This window comes from Vombatus ursinus, unplaced genomic scaffold (assembly GCF_900497805.2).
Source record: "Vombatus ursinus unplaced genomic scaffold, bare-nosed wombat genome assembly UNPS02014812.1, whole genome shotgun sequence".
Taxonomy (NCBI): domain Eukaryota; kingdom Metazoa; phylum Chordata; class Mammalia; order Diprotodontia; family Vombatidae; genus Vombatus; species Vombatus ursinus.
In genome coordinates, this window is record NW_020954590.1 from 49,531,177 (window position 1) to 49,553,733 (window position 22,557).

Here is a 22,557-nt window from a genome sequence, read left to right on the forward strand (position 1 = left end):
CTGCTTCAAATGTGTTTCTTGTGAACAACATGTAGGATTATGGTTCTTAATCCACTCTGCTATCTGCTTTCGTTTTATGGGAGAGTTCATCCTGTTCACATTCACAGTTATGATTATTATCTGTGTCTTTCTAACTATTCTATTTTCCCCCAATTTATGCTTTTCTCTCTTCTTTCTCTTTTTCTCTCATAACTAGAGTTTTTTGTTTTGACCACTGCCTCCCTCACTCTGCCCTCCCTTCTATCAGCTCCCTCCCTTGTCTTCCTATTTACCCTTACTACTTCTTCCCTTCCTTTTATTTACCCCATCCCTTTTCTTTTCCCTTTCCTCTCCTACTTCCTGTAGGGTAAGTTACATTTCTATACCTGAGTATGTTATTCCCATCTCCTCCCCTCAAAGATTATGCTCATTTTCTCAGAGTAGTTGATCCTTAGTTGTAATCCAAGCTCCTTTGCCTTATGGAATATCGTATTCCACATCCTATGATCTTTTAATGTAGAAGCTGCAAGGTCGTGAGTAATCCTGACTGTGATTCCATGATATTTAAATTGTTTCTTTGTGGGTGCTTACAGTATTTTCTCTTTGACGTGGTAATTTTCCTTGGTGTTTTCAATTTTGGATTTCTTTCAGGGGGTGATTGGTGGATTCTTTCCATGACGATTTCGCCCTCTGGTTCTAGTACCTCAAGGCAGTTTTCCTTGATGAATTCCTGAAAGATGTTGTCCAGGCTCTTTTTTCTTCATGGTTTTCAGATAAACCAATAATTTTTAATTTGTCTTTCCTGGATCTATTTTCCAGGTCAGTTGTTTTACCAATGAGGTATTTTACATTTTCTTCTATTTTTTCATTCTTTTGTTTCTGTTTGACTGATTCTTGATCTCTCATAGTCATTAGCTTCCACTTGCCCAATTCTAATTTTTAACAAATTGTCTTCTTCTATTAGATGTTGTACTTTTCCATTTGGCCCATTTTACTTTTTTTTTTTTTAATAAACCATTTTATTTTTTAAGGAGTTCTCTTCAGTGAGTTTTTGTGCCTCCTTTTCCATTTGGCCAATTCTACTTTTTAAGGAGTTGTTTTCTTCAGTGTACTTTTTTCCCCCCATTTGGCCAATTGTATTTTTTAAGGACTTGTTTTCTACAGTCAATTTTTGTCCTTCCTCTTCCAAGCTATTGACTCTCTCTTGCATACCACTCATTTCTTTTCTGAATTTTTCTTCTACCTCTTTTGTTTGACTTTTTAAATCCTTTTTGGGCTTGAGACCAGTTCATATTCCCCTTTGAGGTTTCAGATGTATGTATATTGATGGTGTTGTCCTCTTCTGAATTTGTGCCTTGATCTTCCCTGCCCCCATAAGAATCTATGGTCATTGTCCATTTCTGCTTTTTGCTTATGGTGCTTGCCTATTTTCTGGCTTTTAAAATTGAGCTCTCCTTCCGGAGCACAGGGGACACTGACCCAAGCTTCTTGTGCTGGGAGCCTGGGACCTGGTCACCTGCTTCGTGTGCTGGGGCCTCAGGTGCTGGCAGGCGGAGGCCATAGGAGTCTGGCAGCTTACCTGGTGCTGGGCTGGGGTCAGCATCATTGGAGCTTCAAGGGTGGGAGTGGGGAGTCTGGCTCCTGGAGGACTCCTGCTCACACAAATGTTTGACTGCTGGAGGATGTCTGCCAGCCTGGAGTTGTGCTGAAGCACCAGGAGATTTTGCTGCTGGAGAATGCCAATGCATGTGGTGGTTTTCCAAGCTGGTGTCTACTGGTCTCCCTGCCTTGTCAAGACAATCAGGGGGCCTGGTATTGGCGCTTGCCTGCTCCTCCACCCTGGGACTCAGGATCTCCCCCTGGTTTGCTAAGGTGGGGCTTGCTGCTGGCTTTCTGGGACTTAAGCCATCCTGTACTGCTCCTACTCCCCCAGAGTGAAAGGGGCCTTTTCCATTAATCCCCCAAGCTTTCTGGGCTACAATACTGTTGCACCCTGTCTTTCTGCTCACTCAGCTGTTCTAGGATTTTTCCTGGGGCAGCATTTTCTGGGCTTTCAGAGGTCAATAAGGAAGGATGAGAGCAACCTCTCTCAGTTCTTCTTTTAATAATATACCTTATTTATCTATTGGAGAATATATATATATATATATATATATATATATATATATATATATATATATATATATATATATCTTGGATATCAAAGCCTTAGCAGAAAATTTTGATAAAAAGATTTTTTCCCTATTTGATTGCTTTCCTTGTTATCTTACATTCATCCATTTTGCCTGTGCTGAAGCTTTTCAGTTTCATATAATCAAAGTTATCTATTTTATCTTTTGTAATTGCCTCTATCCAGTTTCATTTTCCCAGTAGTTTTTTTTTAATCATATAGAGATATGTAAGTAACATGTATTTCCTGGTTTACTGAATGCTGAGTTAGGTTCCATTGTTTCTGATTCTTCCTTGTCCATATGTTCCACTGATCTCTCTCTCTCTCCCTCTCTCAATACGATATGGTTTTGATGACTGCTGCTTTGTAATGTAGTTTTGAGCTCTTAAAATGCTATTCTGCCTTCATCTCTATCTTTTTTCATCATTTTTCTTGTTATTCTAGATCTTTCGTTTTTCCAGATGAATTTTATCAAGTAACATCTCCTTGGTAATTTGCTTGGTATAACACTAAAAGTGAACTCTGGCCCTTGCCTACCAACAGCAGGCAAGAGCTCTCAAGAGCTTGAATTTCACATTTTATCTTTTGCTTCATTTCTTTGAGTCATTTGTAATGCCCGTAGGGGGAGGCACTTTTTTTTTTCCTCTGAGGCTTCATATGTACTTGTTGTGGAGGCACTCTCTTCTTCTGGGTTTACCTTTTGGGCTTCTTGGGAATTTTTTTTTTCCCCTGCTTAATCATATTTTCAGCCTCAGTTCTTAGATTGAGACTTTGTGCTAGGACCATTCTCTGCTTTCTTGGATAGGGTGGGCTGGCTGCTGTAGTTGTGGACTGGGTCATTAAGAATAAGCCCTGGCTTCTAGGTCAGTCTCCTAGTGGCCCAACATAGTCTTGGCCTTTCTGTCTCCTTCTCTTCAAACAATCCCCTACTGAGACTTTCTCTGTCCCCTGTTGTGGCCCTGACAATTCCCAGCCAGATAGAGATTGTGCTGGTCACAGGCCTTCTGCAAGGTCTGCTCCCTGAGGTCCTCCCCACTGTTACTGCCCCAACTGCTAGTTCTAGACCTTTTGGAAGGTGTATCAGTGGGCTGGTTGGGGTTGTGCTGGTCCTATCTCTTCCTGTGGTTCTGGGACTGCCTGGGTTTGGCTTCAGGCCTCTCACAACGCCCCAAGTATGCCCATACCGCCTGGCCCCGTCTCCCTGGGGCAGCAGCTTTTGGGGGCTGACTACTTTGCCTCTAACCCTAACAACCTCTGCCTCTAACTCTACACTTGGACATCACCAGATAGCAATATCGAAATAGATTAATTATATACTTTGCAGCCAAAGGTGGAGCTCTGTATAGTCAGTTAAAACAAGACCTGGAACTGACTGTGGCTTAGGTCATGAGTTTCTTATTGCAAAATTCATATTTAAATGGAAGAAAGTAGGGAAAACCATCAAACCATATAGGTATGACCTAAATAATATCTCTTACGAAGTCGAAGTGATGAATAGATGCAAGGGATTAGATCTGGTAGATTAGACTCTGGTAGAGTACCAGAAGAGCTCTGGACAGAGATTTACAATATTGTACAGGAGCAGCAACAAAAAACATGCCAAAGGGGGAAAAAAAAAAGCAGGAAAATAAAATGGCTGTCTGATGAGGCTGTACAAATAGCTGAGGAAAGAAAAAAGAAAGGTAAATGATATGCTCGACTGAATGCAGAATTCCAGAGAATGGCAAGGAGATAAGGTTTCCTTAAATTAGCAATGCAAAGAAAAAGAAGAAAACAACTTAATGGGAAAGAAAAAAGATCTCTTTAAGAAAATTAGATATCAAGGGAAAGTTTTATGCAAAAATAGGCATGATAAAAGACAAAAATGGTAGAAGAGATTAAGAGAGACAGCAAGAATACACAAAAGAACTATATGAGATTTTAACATCACCAATAACATGATGCTGTGGTTACTGACCTAGCACCATACATCCTAGAAAATGAAATCTTGCTAATAATAAGGCTAGTAGTGGAGGTGACAGAATTCTAGCTGAGCTACTTAAAGTCCTAAAAAGATCATGATGTTAAAGTACTGCATTCAAAATACCTGCAAATTTGGGAAACTCCACAGTGGTTGGTCACTGGATTGGAAAAGATCAGTTTATGTCCCAATCCTAAAGGAAGGCAATGCCAAGGAACATTCAAATTACCGAACAATTGCACTCATTTCAAACACCAGCAAGATTATATTTAAGATTCTGCAAGCTAGGCTTCAGCAATATGTGAACCAAGAATTACCAGAAGAGCAGGATAGTTTTTGAAGAGAGAAACTACATAACAAATTGCCAACATTTGCTGGATTATGGAGAAAGCAAGGGAGTTCAGAAAAACATTCACTTCTGCTTCACTGACTACACTAAAGCCTTTGAGTAAGTGGACCACAATAATGTGTGGCAAGTCCTCAGAGACAGGAGTACCAGATCACTTTACTTGTCTCCTGGGGAACCTGTATATGGATCAAGAAGCAAGTTAGAATTGAACATGGAACAACTGATTGGTTTAAGATTGGGAAAGGAGTATGACAAGGCTATATGTTATATAACTTACATGCAGAGTATTGTGCTGTTACTGTTCATTTGTTTCAGTTGTGGCTTTAGTGTAGTCAGTGAAGCAGAAGTGAATGTTTAGGAAAGCTGAGCACACGAAATCAATACTTTTGAATTGTGGATCAAATCAGTCAATACTTAAATTAATTCAGAATACTCCTTGGAAAGTCAAATACTGAAGCTGGAGCTAAATACTTGGCCACATAACGAAAAGACAGGACTCATTGAAAAAGGAAGACCCTGATGTCAAGAAAGACTGAAGGCAAAAGGAGAAGGGAACGGCAGAGGATGAGATGGATAGTGTCATGGAACCAATGAACACAAGTTTGGAGAGACTTCAGGAGATAGTGGAGGACAGCCTGGTGTGCTACGGCCCATGGGGTCATGAAGAGTTGGACATGACTGAATGAACGGCATCTGTCTGTTGCCTGCTCCCATGTAGGGTCCACTGGCTTTGGCTTCCTCCTCCCTTTACTCTTTGCTACTCAGAATATTCTAAGGCTTCTGGTATTCCTGGATTAGATCAAAATGGAGGAAGAGGAGAAGCGGCATTTATTAAGTACCTACTATGTGTCAGGCATTATGCTTGATCCTCAGAGCAACCCTGTGAGGTAGATGCTCCCATTTTACAGTTGAGGAAACGGAGGCAAACAGAGGTGAAGTGACTTGCCCAGGGTCACACAGCTAAGGCTAGATTTGAACTCAAGCCTTCCAGTCTCTAGGCCCAGTGCTATTATCTGTAGATTACTGTTATTCTCTTCTGTTTTACCATTGCTTTTTCAGTTGCATTGAGAACACTGATGGGTGTTATTGGGTGAGCTAGACTCCTCCAATATATTTTACTTTGTCATCTTAACCAGTCTTCAAGTCTCTTTCATAGCATATATAAAAATTTTTATTGAAACTTTTACACTTTCTTCACTTACCAATTTCCCACCCTTATTACAAAGAACAAAACAGAAAGAGGAAAAAAACAGACTAGTAACACCAATCAATGCATCCACTGAGTCTGACACCATATGAAGTGTATCATAGTTTCCCACCTGTGCAAAGAAAAGGGAGTGAATTCTCGTATCTTTTCTTTGAGGCTAAGCTGGGTCATTATCATTATACTACATTTTTTTGGTTTGTTTTTTCCAATTACATTTATTGTATCCATTGTTTTCCTTATTTTCCATACTTTACATTCCATCCATTTGTTTGCCTTGCCATGCCTTTGTCGTCTTCATGTTATTTCTTATAGTACAGTAATACTCTATTACATTCATATTCTTATTTTATTTCTAGATCTTTGCTACTATGAAAATCGCTAGTAGAAATGTTTTCATCTATCTGGGAACTTTCTATTATTTTTTTTTAATCTCTTTGGAGTACATGCCTACCAGTGACATATCTGCATCAAAGATTTTGGATATTTAAATCACTTTCTTGGCATGATTCAAAATTCATAGAACACATATTCTGATAAAATTTGGGAGAATGGCTTCTTTGTTGTTGTTCAAACAAAAATTAAAGCCCCAAACAAACAGCAATGCAGGGATAGCTCTTAGCTCTATATTCTTACCTGCACTATATTAGTCTCTCCAGTAGTTCTATAATTTGTTGAACAATCACTACCATGAATAAACTAATACAATTCATTGTTAACCACATAGAAGGTAGTGCTGCTTAGTATTGTTTCTACCCTCATATACCTAAGAACAAGGCAGGTGCTAGATTGACTTGTACCTTAGTCTCTGGATAGTATCTGTTCTGATAGACTGTAAGGAAACAGGAAAAACTAGTTTATTTTTTCCTCTTTAAAATGGTATCCCATACCTGCTTTAGAGCAGAAACTAGTATGCTTTTTGTGGGAGGGTCAGAAGAGATGCAAAACAGGCTGCTGCAGTTGCTGGTGTGGCTTGGTTTTTGTTGTGTGTGTTTGTTGTTTGTTTGTTTTTTTTGGCGAGGCAATCAGGGTTCAGTGACTTGTCCAGGGTCACACAGCTAGTAAGTATTATGTGTCTGAGGCCAGACTTGAACTTAGGTGTGTTTTTTTTAATGGGGTCTAATTTTAGAACCTTTATTTTAGGGGAGGAAATTACACACACACACACACGTACACACACACGCACGCACGCACATGCTAATTATTTTGTAGCATGCTCCCTATTCTAGAAAACATTCAATTTTAGAAAATATCATCAGTCATTTCAAAGGTATCCTTTCATAAATTACTTTTATTTCTCATTAAATGAGCACAGAGTCATTAGCATATTAATAACAGATATGTTTATTATTACATATCCATCAGTGCGGCTTTCAATACCACTTGAAACATGCATATCGTCCTAGAGACGAATCAGTTTTCCAGTGCTTTTTATTTGATACACATAACTGCAAAGCCATTATAAATTACTGAGGAGGTATTTGGTTAAAAAATAAAAATAAAAAAAAATCATACTGCCCATACCATGAATTAACTCTCAGAACAAGAGTTTAACAGTATTTATCTGGTAATTCCTATATGACCTGGAAAACACCACAGATGTATGCCATACATAAATTTGCTTTTGCTTTTATGAGTGCAGCTTTGTACACTTTTTGCAGATACTTTTATGAACTCATTCAATGTAGCAGGTAATTTCATGCAAAGATTGTACTCAATTTATGAAATACAAACCAACCTCTAAAAATACTTTAAATTAAACCAATTATCAATAAAAAGCCCACTGACACACAACTGTCAGGAAATATGGTTTTCTTTTTTGTTTTTTGAAATTTCTATATTTAGACATGGCAGTAAAATAATTATCTCAAATTAAGGCACTAGAAGGGCAATGCACCACCCATTAAAAGTGTTCTAAAAATAATTTACATTTCAAACAGTGCATACATTTCTTATATGTTTGTTAACTTAATGTCTTTATCACTTAAAACCATAAGGAAATACATTATAAAATTACAGAAATGATGTACCCCAAAATATGCTTTCAAACTTGGTTCTTTTGTACAGTTAGTTCCTAATGCCTCTAGTATTAAAAATAATTCAGTATGGCTTGGCAAATATGCATAGATTAAATGTAATTATTTTTTTGTCTTCTCCTACCCCTCAATCAAGAAATCTGCTGAGACATATACAGTATTTTGTAAAAGCATAATGTAAAATATTTAATTCTCCATTCAGGTCCAGAATGGGCCATTAAAATTAAGGCTGTTACACGTTCAAGTGATGATATTACTTCTTTTAAGATAGTTCTGCAGTCCTGCGAGAGCACAAAAACTTGAGTCTTTACAGAAATTTCAGTTCGTCTCATTTTGAGATATTTTCTTTACTTCTTCCATGAGCTGATCTTAACAGTGAAATTCTCCTTTCCCCTCATTCACAAGAGGAAAATTCTGTTCCATCATGATTGACAGGCATTTTCTTAGAAATGTAAAAAGGCAGCACCTTTTAAAAAAATATATCTAGCTAAGCTTTTTATTTGCTTTTACTTGCATTACATAGTAATAATTAATCTAATCTACCTGTAGGCAAACCCGCAATAAAAACCCTCAGTGTGCTTTTGTGCCAAAGCGAGGATAGAATAACAGCAATCTTAACCCTGAAGCCTGTGATATTTGTGTCAGAAGGAACAGTCTGTCTGCTCTGCATGGTTAAAGAAGCCCCGCCTCTCAGGTGACATTCCACAAGATTCCATAAATCAATATGATGCGGTTAGCTGTTTAAAAAAAAAAGTTAAATGTTTACATTCAGAGGGTCTATCACTAAACATTATTTTCATCTCTTCCATATCTGCAAAGTAATTTCTAAAGCAATAATTTAGCAGACATACACTTGCTTAAGTACCATCTACTAAAATCATATAGATTTACTCTATGGTGATAAATAGTGAGAATGATCTTACTACCATATTAAATATAAATACTAAATAAAACAAGTAGTAAAAGTCATAGCTCAACATGCCCCCAAGGCAGAACTGTACTATGCACATAACAGGGTTAAATTAAAATTGTAGTTATTTTTGGATCACTATTAATCAATGTTTCTTAATGACAGTCCTAAGTAGTACAGCATTTTAAAGTACCTTCTGAATTAAAAAGCCTAAATTCTACTGGTCACAATTTTATAGTAAAGCATATTTTAACATTATTTTATTTCTTTGAAAAATGCTAATCTATGTAAGGTAATTCTCACAGAATTAATCAGTGAGTATGTATTAATGTGCTCAGCACTGTCCTTGGTACTGTAGTGGGATATAAAACAAGTAAAAAGATCTGTTACTTGTCCTCAAGAAGTTGATAAAAATTCTGTTAAAGGGATAAGACTAACAAATATTAAATTATCAGGCCAATACAACATCAGGTACTAAACTGTGACTGATGTAAATTCAAAGGATGGGGATCCATAAGGTTTGGCATAGTCAGGAAAATTTTCAAGAAGAAAGTGGAAGCAAGCAGTGACAAAAGGATACATGGGATTTGGACAGGCACTGGGGGAGAAGAGAGGGTATATTCTAGGCAAGTGAAATAACGTGAAGATAGGAGATGCACCCAGCCACCAACACAGTTGAGGAATAGTTAAAAAAAGGAAGCTGACAGCTGAGGGTGTGTTGTAGGGAGCAGTAGGATTTGAGAAGATGAGGTTCATATTATGGAAGGACTTGAAACCACTGAGACAAATTCAGACTTGATGGAGTAGAAAATAGAGTTCCATGTTAGTATTTTTATAAGAAGAACATTAAAGACATGGTACTAGTCCAGTCACTCATGTAGCTAGATTGGAGAAAAAAAGGAGAGACTAAAGGCAGGGAGAAGGAAAAGTTAGCAGGTTATTACAGTAAGGTGTAAAAAATTCACCGAGAGGTTGTGGTAGGGATTTGTTGACAATGGTAGATAGGGATAAGTAAATAAACAGTCAATGTTTTCTGAGCATGAATAACTTGGGAGAATGATGGTGCTACTGATAAGAACAAATCAGAAGTGAACCCAATGACCTACTATTCTGGATAAAGGAGTTTACCAAAATTAGAAATCTGAAAAGTCAAATACATCTCTAGAAGTTTATTACTTAAAAATCACCAAAACAAGTATTTACAAATGTTTACAAATGGGATAGAATATTAAAGGTTAAAGAGATTATTCTACTATAATTTCTTAAGGGAAATGTATTGTTAGTAAGCATCTTATAGCTAAAAGGTTTTCAAAATAACTCGACGGTCCAACATTTTAGTTCTGGGAAGAAAAAAGTTCCTAAGTTAATGATATTTAACTTGATCATCCTTTTTTTACCAGCTTGGAGGAGAGAGGATCCTGTTTATTAGTTGCTCAAGGTTTTCATGAAGGTGGGTTGGTGCAGAATATTTTGCCCTGACTGCAGCTTATTTTTTCCCCTAAGTATATACTTCCCAAAGTATAGGCTCCTGACCTGGAGCTCAGTGTCAGCAGGTCTTCAGATTGCAACCCAATCCCTTGTGAAATTATACATCATGGACAACTGTGCCTTCCATTTCCTTGGCTGGCCCCATGCAATCTGTACTAGATTTAAATTTTGTCCTTTTACTTAATTTTATTTATACTTACTCATGTTTTGGGGGCAGGATCAACAACAAAGGACAGATGAATGGCCTGTGCCCCATAAACAAGGAACGTCAGATGCCCTTTTCCCCAAAAAGGTTCTTAGAGGCCTCTGCCATTGGTAAACAGACTTCTCAGTGCAGACTTAGATGGCCCTGACTTCATTCCTGGGAATAATGACAGCCTTATGCTTAAAAACACAGCTCCTGGGAATCTAGTGGAGGGTCAAATGAAAGTCTCCTCTCAAGAGAACAGTAAGCCTAGTCCCAAATTTAGCTCAGGAGAGCTGCTGGAAAAGTGCTATTTCTTTATATTCAGAATTACTTAGTTTTTATGTAAGACATTCAAAAATTAAAAATCTATTTACACAATTCTTTTAAACATCATCAGAGTCTTCTCTAGTAAGTCCAATTCATATTCTGAGAAGGAAATACATGGAAAACCATTCCTAGGGAGGGCTCTGCTATGCATGTGTAAGAGAGTGAATTAAGGGGAGAAAACAAATAGCCTTGAAGCTCTCTCTAAGGCCCCATGGGACAAGGTATAGTAAAGCACACTTCTTTATGGAGAAATAATTTAGCAAGAACAGTCCAATTTATTATCATTAATACAAAGAATACATTTTAAAAACTAAATATATGAGAAAAATTTTAAGTTTTCTAAACTCCGTTGGACAAATTCTTTAATCATCAATATGGTAACATTCTACATATCTGCCATCTAGATTTATAGGAATTTCAATCATCTGGACCAAAGCCAGGTATGTGAAATGGGAAAACTTCTCTTAGAAAATTAACAAGTAAAAGGGTTAAAAAAAACCCTTTGCTCTACAGTGCTCTACAGTACCCACAGTACTTAGAATTGTGCCAAATTAAGCTTAAGTAATAATAAGCCTTTTATTTGATTTGTTATAGCAGGATGACATATTAAAAGGAAGGAGAGGGAATGCTGTTGGAAGGTATCCCATAAAAGGTGAAAGCAAAGGTAGTGGACACTGAACTATAAAGCAGTCCAGTCCCACACTTGTTTAACTATTGCTGAGAGTACGCTATAACAGCATTTAGGACATGTTTCTAAGGCATCACTAAAAAGGTTAAATAATGTTCATCACGCTACATAAGAAGACAAGGAACTCTGTAATATGTGCATAAATAATTTTCAAAAAATGGTTTCCTGATGTCAACAAATGAGTTTTCACTATACCTTAGCTGCTTTGAAAATGGATTAAAAGAAAGAAACCCATTTCTTTATTTCTGAATGTTTTACTATTCTAATTTTGGACTGAAGTAGGACTAAACTACTATAAATCCTCTTCCATTCAGAAAATGTGAAAATTATTACACTACAGATTATAAAGTCTTAAAAGGAAAAAGTGAATTTGCAGATTATCTAAGTTTACATACAGTTTACACAGGGACAACATGAAGCTCATCAGCCAGGGTCACAGAGCTGGGCACTGGTAAAGTTAGGATTAGGAAGACCCAGGCTTCTTGATTGTCAATCCACTGTTCTTCCAATAGTACTATGTTCCCTGAGGTTATGGAATACTGAAGACTTTTGTGTATAGCAAAACACGTTTAACTTGGAACTGGGAGTAGATACAAAATGGATGCTCCATTCATTTGTAAATACTATCTGTTTCTAAAGACCCACTCAACTTATAACAATTTTCTAATTCGTGTCTGAAATCTGTCTACAAATGATAATGTCCTTTCTATGAGAACTAGGTTTTAAGAACAAGGAGGTTACTAGTGTTAATGAAAAGATGCCTAATCACTGTGTTAGAAACAGAGGTATTTAAAGTCTTACCTAGTTTTCCCAGAGGTATTTTTGACAACTTTCCGGAAAGACTGATTTGCAGTAGATCTAGTAGAAAGTGTTCTAGGAGATGCACGAACAAAACTGGATGGTGGATTCTTGGGGATCTTCTTTACTAAATGGGTTACCCATTTCTTCTGTTCATCCTGAGAACATGCTAACAGTAGCATATCTCTTGCTGATGTTACATCATAACTCACTATGAGTGGATAGAGAAAAAAAAATTAAATATGTAAGTAAAAGTAAGTTTCTAAATCTGAGTTGAAATACCTGTCAATTTCAAAATATTTCTAATTGCTCCTATTTCAATACTTCAAAAATCTTATTAATGTGGACACTGCCTCCTGTGGTAAATTAAAACCCAAATGCATCTCTTGCTCTCTGTGATTCTTATCCACGTCCTTCAATAAATCCTCTCCAGAACATCAACATGTAGAAGACTTCGTCTGAGTCTTTTAAATACTAAAATAGGCACTAGTGAAACAATAAGGAAATCCATCCCATCCCTTGCTTTGGTTATAAGAGTTTCACTTCTTTTTTCAATCACACATTTCCTCAATGGTATCTTTTATGCCACTGCTTACTTGCAAGTCAACACTGGTAATTTACTGTAGTCTGTGTCAACTCTGTGTCTTTTCACACTATTCTTTAGGTCACCAATAAGGCCATGCAATAATACTGAAAAAATGCTGATGCTAAAAAGAAAATTTTTTACTTTCAGAAGCACTGGATCCTTGAAACCACTGCCCCATTAACCATGGGCAATCAAATTTTCTTCCTTTCTCTTAATCAATTATGTGATGAGTTCACTGTCCACATGCAGGGCTTATTCAAGACATGTAAGTCTTCTTATATTTTGAGGAATTCTTTATAATTACCACCTATTTTCCTAACATTGTCAGTTTTGGCCAAGGATTTCGTAATTCTTAGCAATGCTTTTTAAAGTTGCTTCTGGTGGCCTCAATGGATAACAATGTAAATAAATTTACTTGTTTATCCAAAGATAAAACTGAAAAACTAAAGCTCATGTTAAAACTATTTAGGATTAATAAACTATACTTATCCCTTTCAAAAACACATGTAACAAACTATTCCTGAGATTAAATAATGTAAGCTCTATGCTTACAATCAAAATTTATATATATAAAATCCTGGTTGTCTATCTTCTCCCCACCTAATAATGCTATAATATTTTGTAACCTCTTTTTAACTTTGTGTTATAATAAAATGTTTTGGATAGAAGTGATGCTTTAAGTATCTCAAAATTAGGATTAAATTTGTTAAAAGTTGTAAGAAATTTGCCTTTTCTTTTACCTTTGCATGGAGAAATTAAATCTTCTTTTTTGTCTAAGTGATCTCTGTGGCACTTGACATGGCATCTTCGACATTCAAGGGCAGGGGGTGGCTTAAAAACATGCCAGAGAGGTTTGGCACAAGCCTCACAGTTGGCTGGAAAGTGATAGAGTGTAGGAATAAACTCATGGCCTTTGTGATTCTGAAAATTAGTCTTCTCAGCTTGTTGTACTGGCTCCATCTCCAAATCTTTCCTACATTCACCTTCATTTGCATATAGTATCTTTTTTTGACAGAGTTGAAAAAGGAGAGATAAATATCAATATACAAAGTAAAGAAGTACTGAAACATTTTATATTAACCCTATGTTAATTAATCCAGATGTCCAATTAATACTGAGTTAGCATTTTTTAAAAAGTGTCACTTAGCATTTTCACCTGGAATATTTTAGGGATTTCTTCAGTTTCTGCTCTATACACATCACCTTGGGTTACAGGTCGAACATGGAATAGTTTGCTGAAATTAAAAAAAAAAAAAAAAGACACATTTTTAAAAAGTCACCTATACTACATTTAATCTATGATATATAAAGTGAAAACCATCTGATAAAAGGGCCAAGGCATGATATACTTTTAAATCAATTTCCATAAATATATCTATTTTCATTGCTTATTTGAAATCTCAATAACCATTGATATTTTCCCTCAAGAAGAAGTACCAAAACTCTTTAGTATTCATCCTTGTTCTATTTACCCTCATCTTCCAACTCTAACAAGGAACCACAAATCCTTGAATTTTTAAATGTCCTACCCAATGTAAATGAATTTTATAAAAGGGAAAAAAGTCCTGCTTATTATAGGACATAATTATTATAGGCCAGTCCTATTTGCAATTATAAGACTTACTGCAGGAACTGCCTATTATCTCAATGGGCAGATACCTTTATTTCCCTGCTATTCAGTAAACAGATATCACATGGTGGATTTCTAAAACAACGGTGGAGTAGACTACAATATGTTACCAAAGATAACTTGTAGAGGAAAATCCCCTTCCACAAAATCAGAGCAATAGGACCAAAAAGGAGGTAGGTTAGCCTAGTAGTGAGACGGAGGACAGTTCAGTCAACCTGCTTCACTGGTATCCATGCAATGTCAAGAGATCTCAAGGAAGGCCCCCATCAAGTTGGTTGGTCAGCATGTGGAAGATTTATGGGAGTACAGAGGCAAGCCTCAGAAAGGATGGTCGGATGTGGATAGTTTGTGATCTCCACCATTAGAAGAAATAACTACATCTACCAATGAGATCACAAGTTAAGCATCATGGTATCTTGAATTTAAAACCATTCAACATTTTAAATCCAAAGTGGAAAACCATAAGCCTTCACCCTTGGAATGTCTGAATCTAGAATTATGGTAGTTTTTTTTTCTTGCACTTTTTGCCAAAGTAGGATAATAACATTATGTAAAGAAAATGTATATGGTGAAAGAAAAATATTAGTAGCTAAATGACAAAGTAATTTGAAAATGACTGCTCTTTTTAAATATTAAACTCAAAGTAATCGTGATTACACTGAATACACTACTTAATAAGAACAAGTTATCTGTATTTTACCTTAAAAGCAAAAGCAACTTACTCTATATCTAGTACCATAGATGGATTTGACTGTTCCTTATCCTGTTCATCGTTGTAGAACAGAATTTTTTTGCTGCTTACTACAACATACTGAAACAAGGGAAAAAGGAAAAAGTTAATGAGAACAAAATTTGCTTGGTTTAAAAATATAAGAAAGCATTATGGTTGTGTGTGTGTGTGTGTGTGTGTGTGTGTGTGTGTGTGTGTGTGTGTATAGTAGAGAACTAAACTCTACTTTGCTTATACTCTAATGATCTCTAAAGCAAAAATAACAGCCTATGCTAAATATTTACCTGAATCTAATATGAAAGAAAAATCAAAGGAAAAAAACTGTCAAATATTGAGTTCCATATAAAATTCCGTACTGTAATTACAAACTCAGTTATATGTTGCTGATATTTTGATTATATAATATTATGTAATTGCTTTGATACAAGTTCTCTCTTTTAAGAGTGAATGGCATAAAAGTTTATTAATTTTTAAAAATTCAGAAATAAGACGTATTTGCTACCTGTTTCTTCCAGCCATATCGTTTTATATTTCCTCTGTTTGGGACTGAGAGCCAACCTTCAATTCTTGATTCTGTATCAAAACAAATATGCAATATGAGATCTTTAAATATATAATAGAGAAAACAAACATAAAGCACATGTGACAGCATGCAGTACAGGCGTTTGAAATAAAAAGTGCTATAATTTGCTTTTTCATGCGTCAATCATAAATTAACTTAACAGCCATACAAATATTGCAGGGTAAAATAATAAGCCTTTCCCCCATTAAATTTAACATTTAATATTTAATTATAGAAGAATGGGGTAAAAATAAACCTTTAAGAGCAAGGCAAAAATATTCAACAATGGATTGCAGCTAAAATGGAACATGATTTAAAAGATCATTTAACATTCAAAGTAGCTACAAAAAATATTTAGCAATAAAAGATGCGGCAAGTAAAACAAACCAGAGCCATCATGTTTACACAAAAGAGAGCAAGCAAAAGTACACAAGTGTCCTATTACTCACAGAAGACAAGAATAGAAGATAAATAAATAAGGAATGCAGGAAGAATCAACTAGACATAAAGAATAAGAGACAAGCATTTTATTCAGTTTTCATAGGACAATATTCTAATGAGCACTGTGGTAAACCCAAACCAACCACATTAACAAATCTGTCCCAATTTTTAAAAAAAGGTATCTTAATCTCAAAGAGTAGAACATGTAAAATTCTCTTTCAAAACCAAAATATAGGCCTTTTATGTTTGTGATCTTGGAATTTTAGTACTACAACAATAACAACAACAAAAGAATTTAGGCAGCTAGTGGCTAGTTTTTTTGGTAAGAGAAATTTCATTATAACAAATATGATCATGGAATTTCATGTATCATTATTATTACTGTTAGAAAAAATAACTTTTTCAGAAAATCATTGAAATAAATGGTTCTATCGAAAAGAGTTGTTTCACAGCAGGCTATTAAAAATCTTTATCATCTATTTCAAACAAATGCTTTTCCTAGATTTTCCTAGTATGGTTCCTACCATTTTAGTGAAAAGAAATCACAACAGCACAACTCTACTCCAGTCACTTTTTCTTTCCATCTAACAAGACAATGGAACTGCCTCATGCAGTCCTCCTTTTGATATTTGGGAGATGAATACTGGAACCAATAAATAGCTACTAATATCACGCCCACTCTGCATTAAAAATTTTAAACCATGATCAATCTAATCCAAATTTTCAATGCTAGCTTCTTATAAGTTAAATGAGAGGCAACATAGTCTGGATAATCTGAATTTTTTTGAATTTCTGAATCAGAAATCATAAAATGTCTGAATTTCACATATGTGTTACATTTGGTATCAGGCATACTCAGCATTTGTGTAGTTTTATAGCAGTTAAAATACAAGAACCTTATGCTCAAATGAAAGTGGATTGAATTCACAGCCTTATGGAGGATATGGCCAAATAAATAACGCTACAGTGATGTGGAATATCAATTTTTTTTACTGGAAATCAGATGGCTTTCCTGCTTTCCTTAAAGATGTAGGGAAAAGCTAACAAATAAGGCCTCGGGAGAATTTTTTTTTTTTTGAAGTGTGTAGGGGGTTAGGAAGAGGAGAAGACACGACATAAACCCTCACCCTTGCTCAATGCTCTGTCCCATCCCACTCCCATCCTTGTCATAAACCAAACTTATATGGAGTCCCCAAATGGTGCACAGCTTACTCTAGGTATTTCTGTTACAGATCTGCATCAAAGGCAAAGGGAACAAATCCATTAATAATACAGGAAATACTTCTAACATTTCCAATACTTCAATGGACCTCTGATATCACTGATGTGGACATTCCTTGCAGTGACGCAGAAAGGGAAAGGGAAGGAAATATGCATTTATATAGAGCCTACTACAACTTTTTACATATATTATCTCATTTTATCCTCACAACTCTGTAAGGTAGGTGCTATTATCCTCATTTTACAATCGAGGAAACTCAAACAGTTTCAACGACTTGACCAGGGTCACACAGCTAGTGTCTGTGACCAAATTAGAATCCAGGTCTTCCTAATTCTAGGCCCAGTGCTCTATCCACTGCGTATTCAGCTGCTTCATGATTATGCAGGTCATAATCCATACATGTCTGCCCATGCAATGCATCTCTTATCCATTTCCTCCCCTCCAGGGGAACCATGGAGCAAGCCGGGGGTCTTCCTCAAGTTCTTTTGACAATAAAAAGATACCAATGGATTACGCAAAGGTTTACATATTCCTAATATTAAAGAAAGCCCCCCCAGTATGTTGGTTTCTTCAAATATTTGTTGCTTTTGGCTGCCTATCAATTACTGTTGATTTTCTATGATGTCCTTGTTGTAGACACGCTTGTTATGTCCAGTCCTTTCCCTTTTCGAGCCCTCTTGTTTTTGTGCCCTTCCCATACTGTGCACTCTTGTTGTCTCTTCTCTCAAATTACCAAGCTTAGAGGATATCTTTATCTCTCCAGGGGTGAGGGGGCCAGCTGGGACACTGCAACAGGGAAACTCTGAGAAGTGATTGTAATTGGACATATTCTTCACTTCTACCAGTCCCATCCTTAAAGAACTGCCTCAGAATTCAGAGGGTCTGGGTTCAAATATGCCTTCTGTCACCTAAGCTCTCTGGGCCTGTTTCTTCAACTGTTAGATGAGTGAGTTGGACTAGAGGCCTCCTTAGAGCTGTGTATCTATCTCTTACATCTTTGTGGCTAATCTAAGGATTCACGACCATCCACTCTCTCTAGAAGTGGGTTCTTCTCCAGGGCTTTACCCAAGAGGCTAAGTCTAACAGTTAGTGCCTAAAGCAGTAACAGCCATAAGGAAGAGAGGGCCAGCCTATGCTGGTATAGTCATGTGTGGTAATGAGAGGAGCTGGGGGAACACTGCAAGGAATGACAGGCTACTGAGTTAGTCTTCAGTTTTTTGTTTTTTGTTTTTTCAATAAAAACTACGTCTTGGTCACATTTTTTGGTATTAATAAGTTAGTGCTGTCTACCTACTGAAATCCATTTCTTTTACTGTGTATTTACTTATTTACTAACCTACACCTCTCCAGTAGAAAGCAAGCTCCTTGAAGGCCAATACTATTTCAATTTCTATCTTTGAATATTGGTGCCTAGCACTGTGCCTTACGTGTTATTGTTGTTGTTATTGTTGTTGTTCAGTCATTTTAGTCATGTCCGACTCTTCGTGACCCCACTTGGGGTTTTCTTGGCAAAGATACTGGAATGGTTTGGCCATTTCCTTCTCCAGCTCATTTTACAGATGAGGAGCTGAGGCAAACAGTTAGATTAAGTGACTTGCCCAGGGTCATACAACTAGCAAGTGCCTGAAGCCAAATTTGAACTCAGGGAGATGAGTTTTCCTGACTTCAGGCATGGTATTCTATCCACTACATCAGTTAGCTGCCCATTCCTTACACAATAGGCCCCTAATAAATGTTTGTTAAACAGAATTCAACCAACTTTAACAAACTCAAAGTCTTACTTCCCGTAACCATTTCTTATGAATTGTCAGCACTATAATCATATTTTGGGGGAATCACTGTAAGGCAATCTCTGTTAGTCAATATTTATCTAATATGAATTTTCCAAGTTACTAGTAAATAACAGCATAAAAATGGGTAACAAAATAAAATTGGTCATAATTATTCTACAATGTCTCTTTACAGTCTGAAAATTTAAATTTTCATCTTGAGTCTGCAAAATCTCAAGATAGGGAGTATAGCAATAGGAAAAGGTTCACTTTTTTAGGTATTATTTTAAAATGTTACAAATTCATTTTTTCTTGACTTTGCAATGTTTTTGCACTTGGCTCATTCTATACTCACATTACACTTTATTATATCAATTTACTCTTTAGCTTTTGCATTCAAGTGAGCCATAACTAGAGAAAAATAATTAGAAGTTATATTCATTTAGATTTAGCACACATTTGGATTAATACAGTGCACAGTAAAATCCAATTTACACTCATTATTCACAAGCTATCTAAAAGACCAATGATTGCTGCTCAGAAAAGAATTTCAAAGAGTTTTGTTGACTAATGTTCTTCTTAAGGAATTCTTAAAATCCCTTAAGGTCCAAAATTCAAAAGAATGATGACAGCCACTGATAAAAACTAGTTAATAATCTCTTACCAATGGCTTTCCTGAAGTAAGTAGGAGTATGGCAGCCCCTCCCTTCTCTCTTACTTTAGATCGACCCTTTTACATTAAATCATCCAATAGTCACAAACAGGGATTGATTCTCTACAAAATTTGACCTTCTATATATAGCAAAAAGTGAGACAGGTTCCTTTCTCATTTCTAAATAAGTTAATCACATCCTGTCACTCCTACCTCAGTCTCTTTCACCCAGCTTTGTACCTATTACCCCTGCCAAAACTATTAGAAGTCCTCATTACCATAAATCTGAACATTATAACAGCCAAACAGAACTTTATGCCTCTACTCTTCATTCCTCACATCCCTGTCAGACATCTTCCTGTAATATAATCTTATCTGGTAATGTCTAAATGTTAATTCCTCTCCTCAACACCCTTCACAAGAAGTAAAGCTCACACCCCTTTGTGCAGTATTCATGGCTCCAGTCAAAGTAGAATATTCACTGTCTACAGGACATATAAGCTCTCTTCTATTTCTTTGTTCATGTGCTCTTCCCTGTACTTGGGACATGCCCTCTTTTTGATATCCTTTTGTTTAATTCCCCTTCCTCAATTGTATTTTTCTTTTTTTTTTCCACATTTTTCACATTTTCTTCCTTCCACTTCCTTTTCTAGTCCTGCTGCTCTCTCCCCTCTCCCCTCCTCATCAAGAAAAATAAAACCCATTATAAATCATGTATCATTAGGTGAAACAAATTCCTACATAGGCCACCTCAAAAAACAAACAAAAAAAAGTATCAATCAGCACTGAGTCCATCAGTTCTCTATCTGGGGTTAGGTAATGCTTCATCATGAGCCCTCTGGAATTGTGACTGGTCACTGTGTTGATCAGAGTTCCTAAGTCTTTCAAATTTACTGGAATTTTTTTTTGTTTGTTTTTTTACAAAAGTATTGTTATTGTATAAAATGTTCTCCTGGTTTTTCTCGCTTCACTGTAGATCAGTCCATACAAGTCTTCCCAGGTTTCTTTGAAACCATCCCTTTCATTTCTTATGGCACAAAAAGTACTCCATCACATTCATATACCATAACTTGTTAAACCATTCCCATATTGAAGTGCATCCCTTTGGTTTCCAATTCTCTGCCACTACAAAAAAAAGGTTTCTATAAACATGTTCGGGGATACAGTTCCTTTTCCTTTGATGTCTTAAGGGTATAGACCTAGCAGTGGCATTGCTAGGTCAAAGAGAATGAACAGTTTAATAGCTTGTAGGGTCTTGTTCCAAACTGTTTTCCAGAATGGCTGGACCACTTCACAGTTCCACCAACAGTGCAGTAATATACCTGTTTTCCCTCCTATTCATTCTTTAAAGTCAAACCTAAAAACCACCTCTTGCAGAAAGTCTTTGGACCAGAAAAGACAAAAATTACAGATACTCAAGATATATAAGGAGGGAGTGTGACAACACCTAGCTGCTGAGAGAAATTATTATTTTTCTATCATACTGATAACCAATTATTAAATTAGGATTAAGGTTTTTTCCCTTTATTTCCTCATTCAGGGACCAGCCCCTATAAACCAGTTTCTGAAGGACACTGCCATCAGATGAGACTGCCCAAATCCTCTGGGTACATTCTCTGAGATCTAGGGTGGGACCCCACCCAACTAGAAAACCTTACTTCTGTTTAGACTGTAAACGGAATCTAATCTAGGTGAATTCTTGCTCTTAGGAAATAAGCCCACATCATTGTACCCCTCCACTGGAGTTTAGGAGGACCCAGCTTATGAAGGAGAAAACCGAAAACCAATCAGAGTGGTCTGGATAGAGATAGATTCCTTTGTCCAGATTCCTGGAGGAAGCTGAGTCTCATGATCAAGCCACATTCTCAGCAGGAGGAGCTGAAGACGTTTAGCCTACATCTTCATTAATATGCCCACCCCCTCATTAACTGTTTGCCAACCAAGGTTGATTTTCACCTGTCAGGGACACCTCCTTTTCCAAAGATATTTAAACATTCAGGGATCTCCATAGTTTTGTCTTCGGATCACTGACCAACAATTTATTATTTGCTAGCCTAATTAATAAACTCATTATTAATTACCCAGAAACTCTGTCTTTTGGGCCTTTCATTCATCTTATTGCTATTGAGTTCAAGTAACCTCCCCAGATGAATTAGATCTTAGGATACTGAAGGAACTGATGTATGTGATTGTAAAGCCACTGCCAGCAGTCTTTGAATAACTTTGGACATCAATTTGTCAAAAGACCATGGAAACCGGGAAAATCATGGGACTCAAGTAGAACAAAGATTGTTCTAATTTTCAAAAAAAGAAAGAGAAAGGAGTCTTTTAACTATATCCTGGTTGGCTTGATTTTCATTCTAAGCAAGATCTAGAATATATCATTAAAAGGATAGTCAATGAATATCCAGAAGAGGAAACAATGGTCACAAAGAGACAGCATGGCTTCACCAATTCTGGTCAAGTTGGACTAACTTCATTTATTGTACTTTGCCATGGTCAGACCATATTTATAATATTAATTTCAGTTCTGGGTACCATATTTCAGGAATGACACAAATAAGCTAATGAGTACCCATAAGAAGGTAACCAATAAGGGGGAGGGTCTTGAGATTATGTTATGACTTATGCCATGAAGATCAACAGAAGGACTTGGGGATAGTTAGCCAGAAGAAGAGAAAACTTAAGAGGAAATAGGATAGCTATCTTCAGGTATAGGCTATGCTTATATATGGAATGCCTCATTTTAGTGAGGATGTGACCCAGGACTTTTGAAGGCTATGCCAGTGGTGCACAAGCCCTGGCACATTCTACTATGCTGAAAGGCAAGTATGGCCCCAGTAAATCAACATATATTTAAAATATGAAA

General features: G+C 36.5%; 1 protein-coding gene across 2 annotated transcripts in view; it reads right to left on the reverse strand.

Moving 5' to 3' along the window:
• Positions 1-6,935: 6,935 nt before the first annotated feature.
• Positions 6,936-22,557, reverse strand: part of LOC114053899 (rho-associated protein kinase 1) — a 143,922-nt gene continuing 128,300 nt past the window's right edge. For both annotated transcript variants that reach the window (XM_027877018.1, XM_027877017.1), the window contains exons 28-33: positions 15,545-15,615; positions 15,035-15,123; positions 13,839-13,917; positions 13,423-13,684; positions 12,100-12,307; positions 6,936-8,435 (exon numbers count right to left, since the gene is read on the reverse strand). In XM_027877018.1, the coding sequence (XP_027732819.1) occupies positions 8,432-8,435; positions 12,100-12,307; positions 13,423-13,684; positions 13,839-13,917; positions 15,035-15,123; positions 15,545-15,615 (713 nt within the window). In that variant the 3' untranslated portion in view covers positions 6,936-8,431. The remainder of the gene's footprint in view (positions 8,436-12,099; positions 12,308-13,422; positions 13,685-13,838; positions 13,918-15,034; positions 15,124-15,544; positions 15,616-22,557) is intronic.